A 12,712-nucleotide genomic window follows, 5' to 3' on the forward strand; every position below is an offset into this window, starting at 1 on the left:
GGCCCGTGGTTCCAGGCCTGGACCGCTGTAGGATTGCCCGGCTGCTTTGCTCCGCTCTCGCTTCGTACGGCTGCTTTTCCTGCTGCTCGACGTCTGTACACAGCAACAGAACGGACCGCGGCACGCACAGTCGACTGCGATGCAATCTGCCGCACAGGCCGCCGGCGCTGCACCGCCTCCGCCTGGCCCTTCGTCACCCGCAGACGACGGTCTGCAGCGGCTCCCGCACGCACTCGTCGCCTACCTGCACGATCAGCCGCTGTCGACGTGCATCTACTCTCACGACGCTTTGGCTGAGGACGGCGAGCTGCCGCAACCGGTCTGGCAGAACCCGGCCCTCTTCTCGTTCCTGAATCAAGGTGTCGGGGGTGCAGCGCCTTTACCCCGTTCCCGGCTGCAAGAGCCGCATGCGACAAGCCACGACGAGCAGCACCACGGCCGTACTCGCTTGTCGCTCACCGATGCCCTCGACGACCGCTCCAAGGAGCTTCTCCGGCGCTGGCTGCGCGATGGCATTGAGCGCGCCATGGAGCCTTTGAGCGCAGGCGTAGTCCCTTCGCCCGGCACGCACAACGGCCCGCTCAAGGTCTTCCAGCCGTCGACCACGTCGCAGCCCGTCCGTCCAGGGTTCGGAGGCCGCCCTTCTTCTTCGTCCTCGACAACCTCGACCTATTCGCGCCAGTCGCGCTTCCAGGCGCACCGCCAGATCGCGCTACACCTCGTCGCCGGCGTCAACTTCTCCAAGGTGCACTGGCGCGCAACCGTCGTCCTTGATGCCGGATGCACCGTCCTGACGATGCTGCCCGCATCGAGCGTGGCGAACGGCGGAGTTTTCACAGAAGAGGATGAGGCGGAGGAGGACGAGGACGAAATCGTCGAGTTTGGCGAGGAGGCGCGCGCGCGCGCAGCCGGGGACGAAGGCGAGATTCAGCCCGAGGCGAACGGCGAGACCGTCGACGATGACGACGAGCGCGGAGCTGCTGCGTCGGTAGCGCGCTCCGAGCCCGAGCGCATGCCGATGTCGGTGCAGCTCGCGCGGCAGCGGCTCGGCAAGGGCGTCCTAGTCGAGCAGCTCGGCGAACATGAGATCTCGATCGAAGGCGCGAAGGACGCCGTCTCTCTCGAAGGACTCGCGTACACCGCCTGGCACGCGCCCATCGGTCTTTTCCGCGTCAATCGTGATTTGTCTATCACGCAGGCGAACCCAAAGTGGCGGCAGACCTGCGGTGCGTCTCAATTCACTCCGTCGCGCGATGCGAATTCCTCTGACTGATGCTCTCTTTCCTGCAGGTCTCGCCGAGGGCGAGACGAATGATGCGTGGCCGGCTCGCATCCATCCGGACGACCGTGAGCGCGTCGTGCAGCACTACCAACGCATCACGCGCGACCTGCCCTTTGAGCGGGACGAGTACGAGTTCCGCTGGATCCGGGAAGGCGTGCGCGACCAGTGGTGCGTTTGCATCATCGAGCCTGCGGTGATCAACGGGCGGCTAGACGGATACTGCGGCCAGCTGCTCAAGTGAATACCCCTTTCCCTACATTTAATTGGTTCGCTTCGGTCTGGCAGTGCCGCTCACTTTCCTCATCATACGCGATAGCATCAATAAGCACAAGGCGGCGGCGACCGCTTCCGAGCTACGCGAAGCTCAGCTGCGCGATGAGCTTGCCGTTCTCGGCGAGACGGCACTCGTCGGTCTCGCGCGCATCGACCTCGATGGACACTTCATCTCCGCGAACGACTCATGGTACCAGATTGTCAATCTCGAGAAGGGCCGGCCGCTCGACGAGTGGGTCAAGGAGCTGCATCCGGACGATTCCGACTGGGTGTTCGAGAAGTGGCACAGGTACGTTGCACTGCGATCGCCTGCTCCGCACCATCGTGCACACTTCCAGCGAGTCGCTTCCTGCTGATGAGCTACATTCACAGATGCCTCACTACGCTTGATCAGTTTCAGGCGCGCTTCCGCTGGAAGTACGGTGGGGTCTGCCTTGTGCAGGCTCGCCCGAACTCCTCGAACCCGCGGGAGGCAAGCGGATGGCTTGCCAGCGTCACGAACGTCACGGCGCAAACTCGAGCTGAAGAGGAGCTCCTGCGTATCTCGCGCGAGCGTGAGGAGGCGGCGCAGCGCTATGCCGACGAGGCGGAGGAACGGCGCAAGGTTGCCGTTGAGGAAAAGCGGCAGCAGGAGCTGCTCATCGACGTGACGAGCCACGAGATTCGCAACCCTGTGCGTTCTTGCGCCCTTTCGCGTACCCCTTCTCGCTCTGACTCGAAGCTGACCTACATCCTCTGGCAGATCTCGGCGATCTTGCAGAACGCCGACTTCACTCGGTCCTCGCTTATCTCGCTGCGCGATAGACTCGCCGCGCTCGAAGGTGTCGGCAAATTCCCGCAAGATCTCGACTCGAAGCTGCTCGACACGCTCGACGAAGACATTGAGGCGCTTGACGCCATCGCCGAGTGCGGCATGGCGCAGGAGCGCATAGCGAACGACATCCTCGGGCTGGCGCAGATTCAGCTAAGCAAGTACAGCATCACGCCGGTCGAGTTCGACCTAGCGACCAGCTTGCGCAACATCTGCCGCATGTTCAAGGCGGGTCGTCTCGTGCTGCTATCTGTCAATTACGTGGATTGACGCGCATTTCCTCCGCAGACGGAGTGTCGCACCAAGGGCATCGAGCTGCAGCTTGTTATCGGCTCGTCTCTTGCTCGTCTTGGTCCGCGCGCTCGCGTCTTTGCCGATCCGGGTGAGCATCGCACAGTTGCACCACTTTGTTGTGTAGTCGCTCATTGTGTGGTCCTACAGCGCGCCTGACCCAGGTTCTCGTCAACCTCCTCTCGAACGCCATCCGCTTCACCGCCAAGTCAGAAACTCGTATCGTCACCCTGACGGTCGAGGTTTCGGCTCGACCACCCGAGCGGGACACGCCTCTCATACCGCCGCCCGAGACCGAGTACTACATCGACAAGCAGAAGCCTGTCTATCTCTTCTTCTCGGTGGAAGACACCGGACCCGGCATGACGGAGGAGGAGACGAGCCGCCTCTTCGCCAAGTTTATGCAGTACGTCTTTGAGCCCCTCCGCAATTTGCGTTCGGGACCCCAGCTCACTTCCGTCCCACCGCGCAGAGCTTCGCCCTTCACGCATACGACTTGGGGCGGAAGCGGCCTAGGTCTCTGGATCGCGCGCAGTATGTCTTCCATTCAGGGCTTTGCGGCACAGCGTTGACATGAGACCCCTTCGCAGATCTTTGCGAGCTTCAAGCCGGGCGGATCGAGGTCGCTTCAACGGTCGGCAAGGGGTCCATCTTCCGCTGTTTCATCACGGCACGCTCGGTTGACGCTGGGTTGCCGACTGACGAGCGTCCTGTCGCTGTCGTCGAGGGCATCACCGCGCCCAACGCTGAGCGTGGACGCGCACCGGCGGTCTTCCTAAGCCGGTCGGGTGACGACGCGAACCCGTTGAAGGGCCTGACCATCCTTTGCTGCGAGGTCCGTCTCTCTTCTGGTCAAGCGCGCCCTGTGGATTTGGCAAGCTCACAAGCTTTCGAGTTTTGCAGGACAACCAGATTAACCGGACAGTGCTGCGGAGGCAGCTCGTCAAGGAGGGGTGCGAGGATGTGCTCCTCGCGTGCGATGGGAAGGAGGGACTCGGACTGCTGGCCAGCAGACCCAGCGGCTCTGTCGACTGCATCTTGATGGACATTGAGGTGTGTTGGATTGCTCCTTTCGGAACCTTATCCTCTGTCGGTTCCGACGTACACCCGCTGATCCTCCCATGAGTCCCAGATGCCGGTCATGGACGGCCTCGAGGCTAGTCGTGCCATACGACTGATGGAAAAGCAGGGCCAGCGCACGGGTCGCCAACGCATCGTGGGCTTGACCGGGAACGCTCGCAATGCGCAAAAGGAGGCGGCTCTCGCCGCGGGCATGAACTGTGTCGTCACGAAGCCGTACAAGTGCGTTCTTTGGACGCGTCCTACGCACAGCTCGAGCTGACAGCCCAGTTACAGGGTGCCAGATCTGATTGCCCGCATACGTGCCGACACGCCCGATACCGCGCCGACTCATGCCCAACACACCTCTGCGCCCGGTGCCGCCGTCGAGGGAACCTTCGTTGCCGCACAGCCCAACGATGAGCTGTCCCAAGCCCTCACAACGGGCGCTACGGTCGAAATCATTGCGCCGGGCAGTCCGACCTCGTCGTCCTCCTCGCTTCCAGTCATCTCATCGCCATCTCCGCTCGGACACGCTTCTGGAGCAGCCCGACTACCCAGAGACTCTGTGCTTCCACCACAACAGCTCATTCATGCCGCTGATAGCATGTACCATCATGGTGCGGGCACGACCATCCCGCCATCGCATCCAGAGGGCAAATCGCTTTTGGAGTAGAACAAGCATCAGCGGACTTTTAATGAGCAATCTTGTTGTCTTCATAGGTCTTTTTGTACCAGAATGTGGGCTATAGCTGGACCGGCATGACGATCTGCAACTTCCAAATACCGCTGCACCGTGAGTTGCCAGCCTGCGGTCATAGCGTATGAAGCAGTACGAGGCGGAATCTCTGTCGCACCACTTCGGTGCAGCGGCTCGAGCGCAGCGTGAGCCACTTCTTGTCGGCTGGCCGCTGGCGCGACTCGGGCGCTGGTTCGCGCCAGCAACCGCCAGATCGCGCCAACCACTTGCACTCTTCGCAGCATGACAAGGGAGCACCAACAGCGGCAACTGTGCTCTTGGCGTTGCTCCGGAGAAGATCGGCATGGCAGATGCTCGACGAGTGCATGTACGAGGGAGAACAGCGGCTCCCCAGCGGCGAGGCAAACAAGTGCTACGGTAGTCCAACTTGCCGTAGATCTGAGCACACGTCCAGTTTTCCCGACCTCTGATGTCTGCGGCAAGGGTTATCGTGCATGTCGCCTCTCAGCAGCGCAGCCGTGACCAGTCGAGGTGCTACAGCGATCGTGGGTCGAAGAAGAGAACTCGCGTTTGCCTCTCTCACACAGTCGAAGCACGCACCGCGAGCATGTCGGACGCAGACACGCTCGCTCGACAGCGCAAGCGGTCGAAGGCGGGCTGCCTGACCTGTACGCCCCATGCCCGTCCCTCGTCGACTTCATCAGTTGCTCGCTGACCGCTCACCTCGCCGCGCATCCTCTTGTCCCGCAGGCCGCGAAAGACGCAAGAAGTGCGACGAGACGCACTCGAACGAGCACGACGGCGCCTGCCAGCGATGCATTCAGGGCGCCTGGAAGTGCCAATGGCCCATCCCGCCGACTCAGCAGCCAGTCCGCGTGTTCGAGCGTGGTGCCCGCACCAAGGCTCGTGAGGGGCGCTCAACGTCCAGGAGCGCTTCGGTGGATACTGTCGCGCCGCCGTTGCCCGAGGCGGCGGTCCCGAATTCGACCACGGCGGTTCCGGCATTCACAGCAACTCCCGCCGCCCTTGCTCCGAAGCAGGCAGGACCCGCCGTCACGCAAATCGACGGGCTTGCTCCCTCATCCTCCCAGATCTGCCCGCCCGCCTCTCAACCGTCCTCGCCGCAACGCTCCTCATTCGCTCATCTCGACAGCATCAGGCCGGGTTTCCACTCCCTCGGCTCGCTGGGCCGCATTGCGGAACATGCGAACCTTGAAGTCACCTTCCAGGCTGTCGATCAAGAACTCTGTGCCTGGAGCCATGATCCCGATCACTTCCCGCCCTTTCTTCCCGCACTCGACGCCGATACTCCGACACGGACGCCCACACAAGCTTCTCAGGCCGTTTCCACGCCAGTCGAGCCGCTAGAAGAGCTGGATGCAGCTTGTGAGCAGCACTGTGCTCATGCTACTTGCACGCAGACATAGGTTGCTGACAACCCCGTCGTTGCAGACGCCTTTTTCTACGATGCCTATTTCTGCAGTCTCAGTGGACCGTTGCGCAAAATTGCCGTCCAAGCTATCAAGCAGACGGTTACTTCGACAGAGGTTGGCCGCAATGCTGCAATGGCAACGGTGCGTGACATCGTGCCTGTGTCGCGTTTATCTTGTCTCCCAGGCCTCACGACTGCTGCCTTGCAGTGCATGCTTTACCGCCTTCACGTCCTTCAGAATACGCCCTCCAGCCTTGTCGACATCAACGGGATGAAGCACGAGGAGGACGAACTGCGCGCGCGAGCAGACGAATACTTCCAAGTCGCGCTCGATCAGCTCAGTCGCCAGCCCATCCCGCTTGCTGTCAAGCTTCAGGCCCTCATGGATCTATACTCGCACCAAGTGAGCAGTGACTTGTGCTGGCTCTGCAGAGCTGGCTGACTTGTCTTCCGTCTTGCAGTTTGTTCGCGTCGGTGCACAAGCGGCGCAGTTCTTGCTGCTGCTCTATGAGATCTTTATTCAGGAACTTGGCCCAGAGTACGTCCTACAAGGCATTCAGCCGTTGCCATGTCCTGACACTCGCGGCGACACAGCCCGATCCTTGACTTGCAGACGATTCAAGACCCCAACCAGCTGCTCCTCACCGTCTTTGGCTGGGAAGACGTCATGATCTGCCTCATACTTCGACGTCGACCTTCGTTCCGCATCCTCGGCCTGCCAGGCGAGCCCCGTTTTGCGGGCTCGACGGAGCTCATAGACGAGGTCAATTCCTACGTCTCGGTCATCCCGCAACTCGGCGTCATTCCGGTAGGCCTCATGCTCTGCGTTGCAGCAGCAGCCAATCTTGCGGCACCCCAAAGCTCCCTGCCTAGCGAAGTCGTCGCTTGCAAAGCTGAGGCGATCGAGAAGGCCATCCGAAGTTGGCGCCCTCCCTTGGCGACCAGCGACCAGCTCGCTGATAGCGCAACGTATCTCGAGTACCTTGCGAGCACGGAGATGTACCGTCACGTAAGACCAATACCCAACTTTGCCTTGACACTCGTCCGATCAAATTAACATCCAGTCTCTGTTCTCCACAGGCGATTCTCATCTACCTCTACCAGACCGTTTGGAAGCACGGGCCCTTATCCGCCATCATTGCCGCATCGCTGCAGCAGATCCTTCGCATCGGCGCCCGTTACGTCTCTGGCACAGTCCGCCGCGACCCCGACTTTACAGCGCTTCACGATCCGACCAGTGGCGGCCCCTCCACCGCCAATTCTCCGGGTGTCACCGCGCCCGTCCAGATTCCCGACGCTTTGATGCACGCCATGCGCGCTGTCCCTTTCTTCCTTGCCGGGACGGCAGCCATCATGCCCGCCGACCGGCGCCTTTGCCTTCAGGGGCTACGCGCAGCTGGCTCGGAGCCCGGCTGGTCCGACAACATCAAGGCCCTTGAGCGCATCTGGGAAGTGCAGCAAGCTGATGGCTGGCTCCGTGATTGGCGCGACGTGCTCGAGCAGGAGGATATGCACATTGCGTTTCTCTGAATACCGTCGTCAAGTTGTCCTCTCCTTCCCGGCCTTTGGGCAGTACTGCACAGACACTGTCCGTCATGCCTTGCGTTGCACGACGCCGCGGTCCTTATTGCTGCATTCCGGCCAAGCGTCCTCGCTTGTTCCTCGCCACGGGGGCTCTCGTATCAGTCCGCTCAAGAGCTGATCTCTCGTTGGTTCAGCTGCGCGATGAGCGCTTTACCGTACCCTCCGTTCATTCTACCTTTTCTTTTCGAGCACGATTCAGACTGTGGACGCCACCATTCACCGCCTCGTCCGCTGTCTCCTTTGCCGTGTCCGTCTTCCTCCGCTCGGATCCTGTGAAGGGGGTCGGCCTCGCTTGGACAAAGGGGCTCGAGCGTCCCGTAGCACCGCCCGCAGGGCAGCACTGCTTTCTCTGGCTTTGCGCTTCCTTCGGCTGGATCTCCTGGGTTGCGCTTCTGCGGCGTGACGGACCGTCACAGGCGTCACGGTTGCCCTGCAGAGTGTCACGCTCATCCCTGCGAGATCACCGCGACCGTCCGCCTCTCGTGACTCCACTCGTGACCCTCGTCTTCTCCTTGCTCCGTCCCGTCATCTCCTTCCCCTCGCCAATCTCCCTCGTTCGGCCAGCCAGCTCGCTCGGGACCAGCAAGCGGGCTGCACGAGAACGAGGACGATGCACCAGTCGCTCGAGGTCCACTCCCTCGCGGCGAGCGGGGCATCGCGGGTGCTCAACGTTGCGCTCTTCGACTCACTCGGCTCCCGACACACGTTCGAGGTGTGTGCAGCGATCGAGGGTGCTCTGTCGTCCTGTTAAGCTGACTCTGTCGACTCACAGGACGTCAAGCGCGCCATCGAGCTCGAGCTAAGCGAAGGCTCGCCTTTCGACCTCTTCCGCGTCAACCCGAATGGCAGCAGCGGCGAATCGTTGCGTGCTGCCAGCTGGTACGCCGTCGACTTCAGCACCACCCTGCTGGCCATACCTGCGCACAGCGATTTTCCGCCGCCGACCTTTCCTCAGGAGACTGACTCGGACACCGCGTCCGTCGGAATCTCCTCGATCGCCCTTGAGACCGCTCTGCCAAATAGCGAGACTTCTGTGCATCGCGAGTGCGACTTCTCGCGATCGGCCGGCCGGACGGGCTGGTACATGCACACTCCGCCATCGACCCGCCCCTCGAGCGTGCACGGCGAGGAGGGTCCAGCGGAACTCCCTGCATTCTCGCCCCTCTCGATCGCGAGCACTGCGGGAAGAGTCGCGTGCGCAGGTGAGAATGGCGCAGGGCCGCGCGCAGGTACCGCGACACCGCAAACTCGAGCGTCCAGCTGCTCGAGAAACACTCTGCCGTCGACGCCGCTCGAGGCAGGCGATCTCGAGGCTCGTCTAAACCGCGCTCAGTCCCACCACCACCTCAGCCAGCTCGTATGCCACGACGCGTACCTGCCGCTTGCATCAACGTTTGCCGAGTCGCCCCGTCTGGCGCCTTCTTCCGCCCGCGCAGCGACTTCGCCTTCGTTCTCGACGAGGTCGACTGCCCGTTCTGCAGCGACTACTTCGCCCCGCATGCTAGGCGTCACGAACGCTCTATACGACCTTTCGGTGCGATTGCCGAGGAGGGGCAGTGAGCGTACAGAGCGGGACGAGCAGAACAAGGCGTCTGACACGCGTGAGTTGGTCTGACCGCCTACCGCGCCCGGTTTTCCGCAGCCATACTGAACTATAGGACACAAACAGGTCGTACAGCACGCGCTGGCCGCTCGCCATCAACTTCGCGTGCGGCTTCTCCTGCTCGCCTTCGTCCTTCGAACCTCGCCGAATATTCCCAGCAGCGGCCGCTCTCGCCTGTCCCGCAGCCGACCCTGCTTGCTTCTTCGGGCTCTTTGACGACGATTGCGCCTCTGCCAACGCGCCCGGTGCAGCATCTCCGCTTCGCCGTTCTGCCTTCGCCCGCCGTACCCTCGTCCGACGCGGTTACCAGCCGGTCCCATGCTCATGTACCCCACACGCGCGTCGAGCCGGCCCACGCGCCCTGGGTAACCGTCGCTGTGCCGAAGGTTCAGTCTTAGCCTCGTACTCGTGTATAGCTGTCCCGGCGTTCCGCGCGCTCGCCTGCCCTCCTCTGCTCCCCCTCGCCCTTTCATTTGACTCGAACCCCCTTAACATTATTCCTCGCACCCTTTGCACACACTCTCTGTCGCTATCCCCCCCCCCTCTCTCCCACTCACGCTCACTCGCTCGCAAAAGTATCTTGCTCGTGCTCCTTGCCCTTCACTTAGTTGTTCCGCATTGCCCTCCCCTTCTTCCCGCACCTCTCCCATCTTCAGGCTTACTCTCGTCAGGCCCGGCTCTGTATTTGCCGGTATGCACAGCGTGACTGATCTGGAAAAAGGCGATCCTCCTCGGGCATCCGCTCGCCTTCGTCAGGCAGATACTTTGCCGGAATGGCCAGCGTCGAGAACGGAAGAATCAACTTGTACAACAGGTCTAGAGGCGCCACGACGCGATGCTACACCTTGATGATATCGACCCTGCACCTCTCCCACACGCGGTGCTCGACAGGCTCGTCCGGCTCGCCGCCGACATCGACCATGCCCGTGTGTGCGAGCTCGTTCAGGTTCTCCCGGTCCATCGGGTGGATCGTCAGGCGCGCAAAGGTGCCGGCCGAAGCGGGCGCAGACGATTTGGACAGGAACGACGGGTTGAGGATGATGGTCGAGTCGACGATCTGCAGCGAGCAGAATCGTTAGCCCGCCGCTGCTTCCCAAGACGCCCAAGGCGCCGAGCTTCGCCGCATGCAGCGAGGAGATTGCGAGACGATGCACGTGTGTCGGCGTGAGGGAGACTCACGCGAGTAAAGTGCTTTTGAATCGATGGCGCGATGACGATGTCGGGACCAGAGCTGCCCATCTTGACGAGGTCGTAGTGCGTGATGTCGAGGTTAAGCGCGTCAAGCATCTTGGACGGTGGTGGCGAGGGGAAAACGGGGTAGAAGCTGCGGTGAAGGGAGAAAGCGTTGAGCGGCGGCGTTTTCAAGGTGCGAAACCCGCTTCAATCAGGCGAGAAGGCTGAGAGCGGAGAGACCGTGATGGAAGCGGCGTACCTCCGGTGCCGCAGCAGATGCCTGCACGTCCGTGCCATGACATCCTTCGCCGACGGATCCTCCTCTCCCGGCTTGGCCGGCTCCGCATCTGCACACTTACGGAAGAACTCGGACGACTTGAGCGACCACAGCGTATCGACCGACGCGACGCCAAAGACGACCTCGTTGATACTGAACATGGTCGGGTTGGGCAAGAGGCGAACTCCCTATCACGAGACGAGCGTAAGCATTCTCGATCGGAGGCTGGCTCATCAATCGACGAGATGTTCGGGAGAGTACGGATGAAGCGCTAGGCAGGCACGTACCTTTGGCAGCCCCAGCTCTGGCTCTTTGACGAGCGGAGCCTGCGGGAAAGCCGCGTGCTGGCTAGTCAAGTCCCGCCCGTTCGGCACGAGGATGACCGCTGTCCGCGGGCTATTGGCGAGCAGGTGCGCCAGCTTGGTCGTGATGCGCGAGCGGAACAGCTGCGTCGGGAACTCGTCCACGTCGCCACTCTTGATGAGCGGGTGCTCGGCGTCGACGAAGGGGCCAGTCTGTGGGAGAGTCAGACGGGCTCGTAAGCATGGCATTGTTTCGCAGATTCGACTGGCGGTCCTATCAAGGCGGCCTAAATGGGACAGCGCGGCACGAGACGTACGAGAATCAGCACGTCGGGCCTCTCCTCCTGTACAAGCCCGAGCAGCGCCTGCAGCGGCTCGTAGTCGAGGTTGCTGTCGACAGTGTAAGGTCCAGCTGCGACAATGACCGACATCGGGTTGCCGCCGAGCTCCTTCGGGCCGGTGCCGTACTGGCGCGCGAGGATCTCGGAGGGTGCGGTGTAGGTAGCGTCGATCGGCGGCATCTAGAGAAATAGCATAGCGTCAGTTGCCGCTCGGACGGCAAAATAGGCGTTGACGAGCGGTGCAGACGGCCGTTCCGAGCAGAGCGAAACTCACCATGAGGACCTCCTTGACCGAAAACAGCTTTCCGCCTCCGTTCTGGCCCTTGAGACCGACCAAGCACCCAGGGAACATGCCCATTCCTCCGCTGCCGGGCGGCGCGCCGCGGACCTTCATGTCGGGCTCAAACTTGAGCAGGACGCGCGAGCCCGAGCCGAGCATGCGCGAAGACTCGAGCCAGGTCGACGTCTCGGTCATTTTGGCCGCGTCGGTTTCGGGGCAGAGACGGCCGACAACGAGGATGTCCTCCTGCGTGAGATCAGGACCGCTTTAGCCCTTCCTGCATGAGCGCAAGGAGAGGAGCGCGTCGTACCTGCGACTGAATCCCCGGGTCACCGAATTCCTCGATGCCGTAGTACTCTTTGAAGATCTGCGCCGCCTCATCAATCAAGCCATCGAGCACTGCAGGAAAGAAACAGGTGAGCGGATCTCGCGTTCGAAGACCCTTTGCGGACACGATGAAAGGCAGCTCACCCTCACTGCGCTCCATCGGCCGCTCATACGCAATGCGGTAGTCGTAGTCCTTGGGATTGGTGCTGCTGGCGAGGGCGACGCGGATGTTGGAGCCGGCGAGTTGGGCCGAAGTGGGGAGGGCGAGGTGTCCATTGAGTGTCTCCTGGACGGTGAGCTTGTTGGCGCGGGTGGCAAAGGGAATCACTGGTGCCGAAGGCGTAGCAGGAGTAGTGGGAGAGGGGAAGCTGCGCAAAAGAGGGGGGTCAACCCGGAAGACGTGAAGAATCGAGAGCGAGGGAGTACTCACCCGGCCGGGCTGGAGCCGTTGAGCTTGCTCGGGCCAGGAGTGGGACGGTACGGAGTCTGTTGCGCGTGGCTCGGCGACGACGAGAGATGCGGAGGGCGACTTGCTGAGGCGGTCGAGGAAGGACGAGATCGTTTCGGAGTCGCGTCAGTCCCGATGCTGAAGCTGCAAGTGCACTTGAGCTCGTCAGCGACCGACAGATAGGCCATAAGCGCGTGTCTCTTCTTGCTCGCGAAGTCGCTTGCTCGGCACCAGCTCGCTCAGCGGAGCTGAGTAGACGACCCGACGAAAGCAAGCGCGTGTGGGAGAAGCTGGCGTACAGGTTGTCGACTGAGAAGCCGGTTGCCTGTGCTCTGTGCGTGTTCATCCTGGGCAGCCGCGGTGGCAGGCGGAGCGGCGAGAGCGAGACGGTCGACGCGACCCGACGCGGCGAGACGCGTCTCCGTCAGACTTGAGCGGGTTCCCTGACCGGAGCTCAGCGGCCGTGCAGCTGATCGGTCCAGCTGTCGGATCTGCGTGCACACAGCCGCGCACGCGATCGCTCGAGGCC

The 12,712-nt window shown here is 62.0% G+C and overlaps 3 protein-coding genes across 3 annotated transcripts; 2 read left to right on the plus strand and 1 right to left on the minus strand.

Moving 5' to 3' along the window:
* Nucleotides 1-139: 139 nt before the first annotated feature.
* JCM10292_006968 (PAS domain-containing hybrid sensor histidine kinase/response regulator) lies at nucleotides 140-4,392 on the plus strand (the record flags this gene model as incomplete). Its single annotated transcript, XM_076649697.1, has 12 exons — nucleotides 140-1,226; nucleotides 1,291-1,519; nucleotides 1,599-1,844; nucleotides 1,928-2,228; nucleotides 2,298-2,594; nucleotides 2,655-2,748; nucleotides 2,808-3,063; nucleotides 3,130-3,191; nucleotides 3,248-3,492; nucleotides 3,561-3,710; nucleotides 3,790-3,959; nucleotides 4,014-4,392. 12 exons carry the CDS (start codon nucleotides 140-142, stop codon nucleotides 4,390-4,392), a joined length of 3,516 nt encoding a protein of 1,171 aa, XP_076504687.1.
* A 631-nt stretch (nucleotides 4,393-5,023) lies between these two features.
* JCM10292_006969 (Zn(II)2Cys6 transcription factor) lies at nucleotides 5,024-7,378 on the plus strand (the record flags this gene model as incomplete). The annotated part of the gene is made up of 7 exons (XM_076649698.1): nucleotides 5,024-5,084; nucleotides 5,167-5,664; nucleotides 5,869-5,990; nucleotides 6,057-6,251; nucleotides 6,310-6,386; nucleotides 6,443-6,857; nucleotides 6,929-7,378. 7 exons carry the CDS (start codon nucleotides 5,024-5,026, stop codon nucleotides 7,376-7,378), a joined length of 1,818 nt encoding a protein of 605 aa, XP_076504688.1.
* Nucleotides 7,379-9,873: 2,495 nt separating this feature from the next.
* Nucleotides 9,874-12,529, minus strand: POL12 (DNA-directed DNA polymerase alpha subunit POL12; the record flags this gene model as incomplete). Its single annotated transcript, XM_076649699.1, has 10 exons — nucleotides 9,874-10,092; nucleotides 10,215-10,359; nucleotides 10,468-10,673; nucleotides 10,773-11,000; nucleotides 11,105-11,308; nucleotides 11,403-11,654; nucleotides 11,719-11,807; nucleotides 11,880-12,103; nucleotides 12,166-12,327; nucleotides 12,483-12,529. The coding sequence occupies 10 exons, from the start codon at nucleotides 12,527-12,529 to the stop codon at nucleotides 9,874-9,876; spliced, it is 1,776 nt and encodes a 591-aa protein (XP_076504689.1).
* Between the last annotated feature and the right edge of the window lie 183 nt (nucleotides 12,530-12,712).

This window comes from Rhodotorula paludigena (assembly GCF_050403205.1).
Source record: "Rhodotorula paludigena JCM10292 DNA, Rt_paludigena_JCM10292v1_ctg27, whole genome shotgun sequence".
Lineage (NCBI taxonomy): Eukaryota > Fungi > Basidiomycota > Microbotryomycetes > Sporidiobolales > Sporidiobolaceae > Rhodotorula > Rhodotorula paludigena.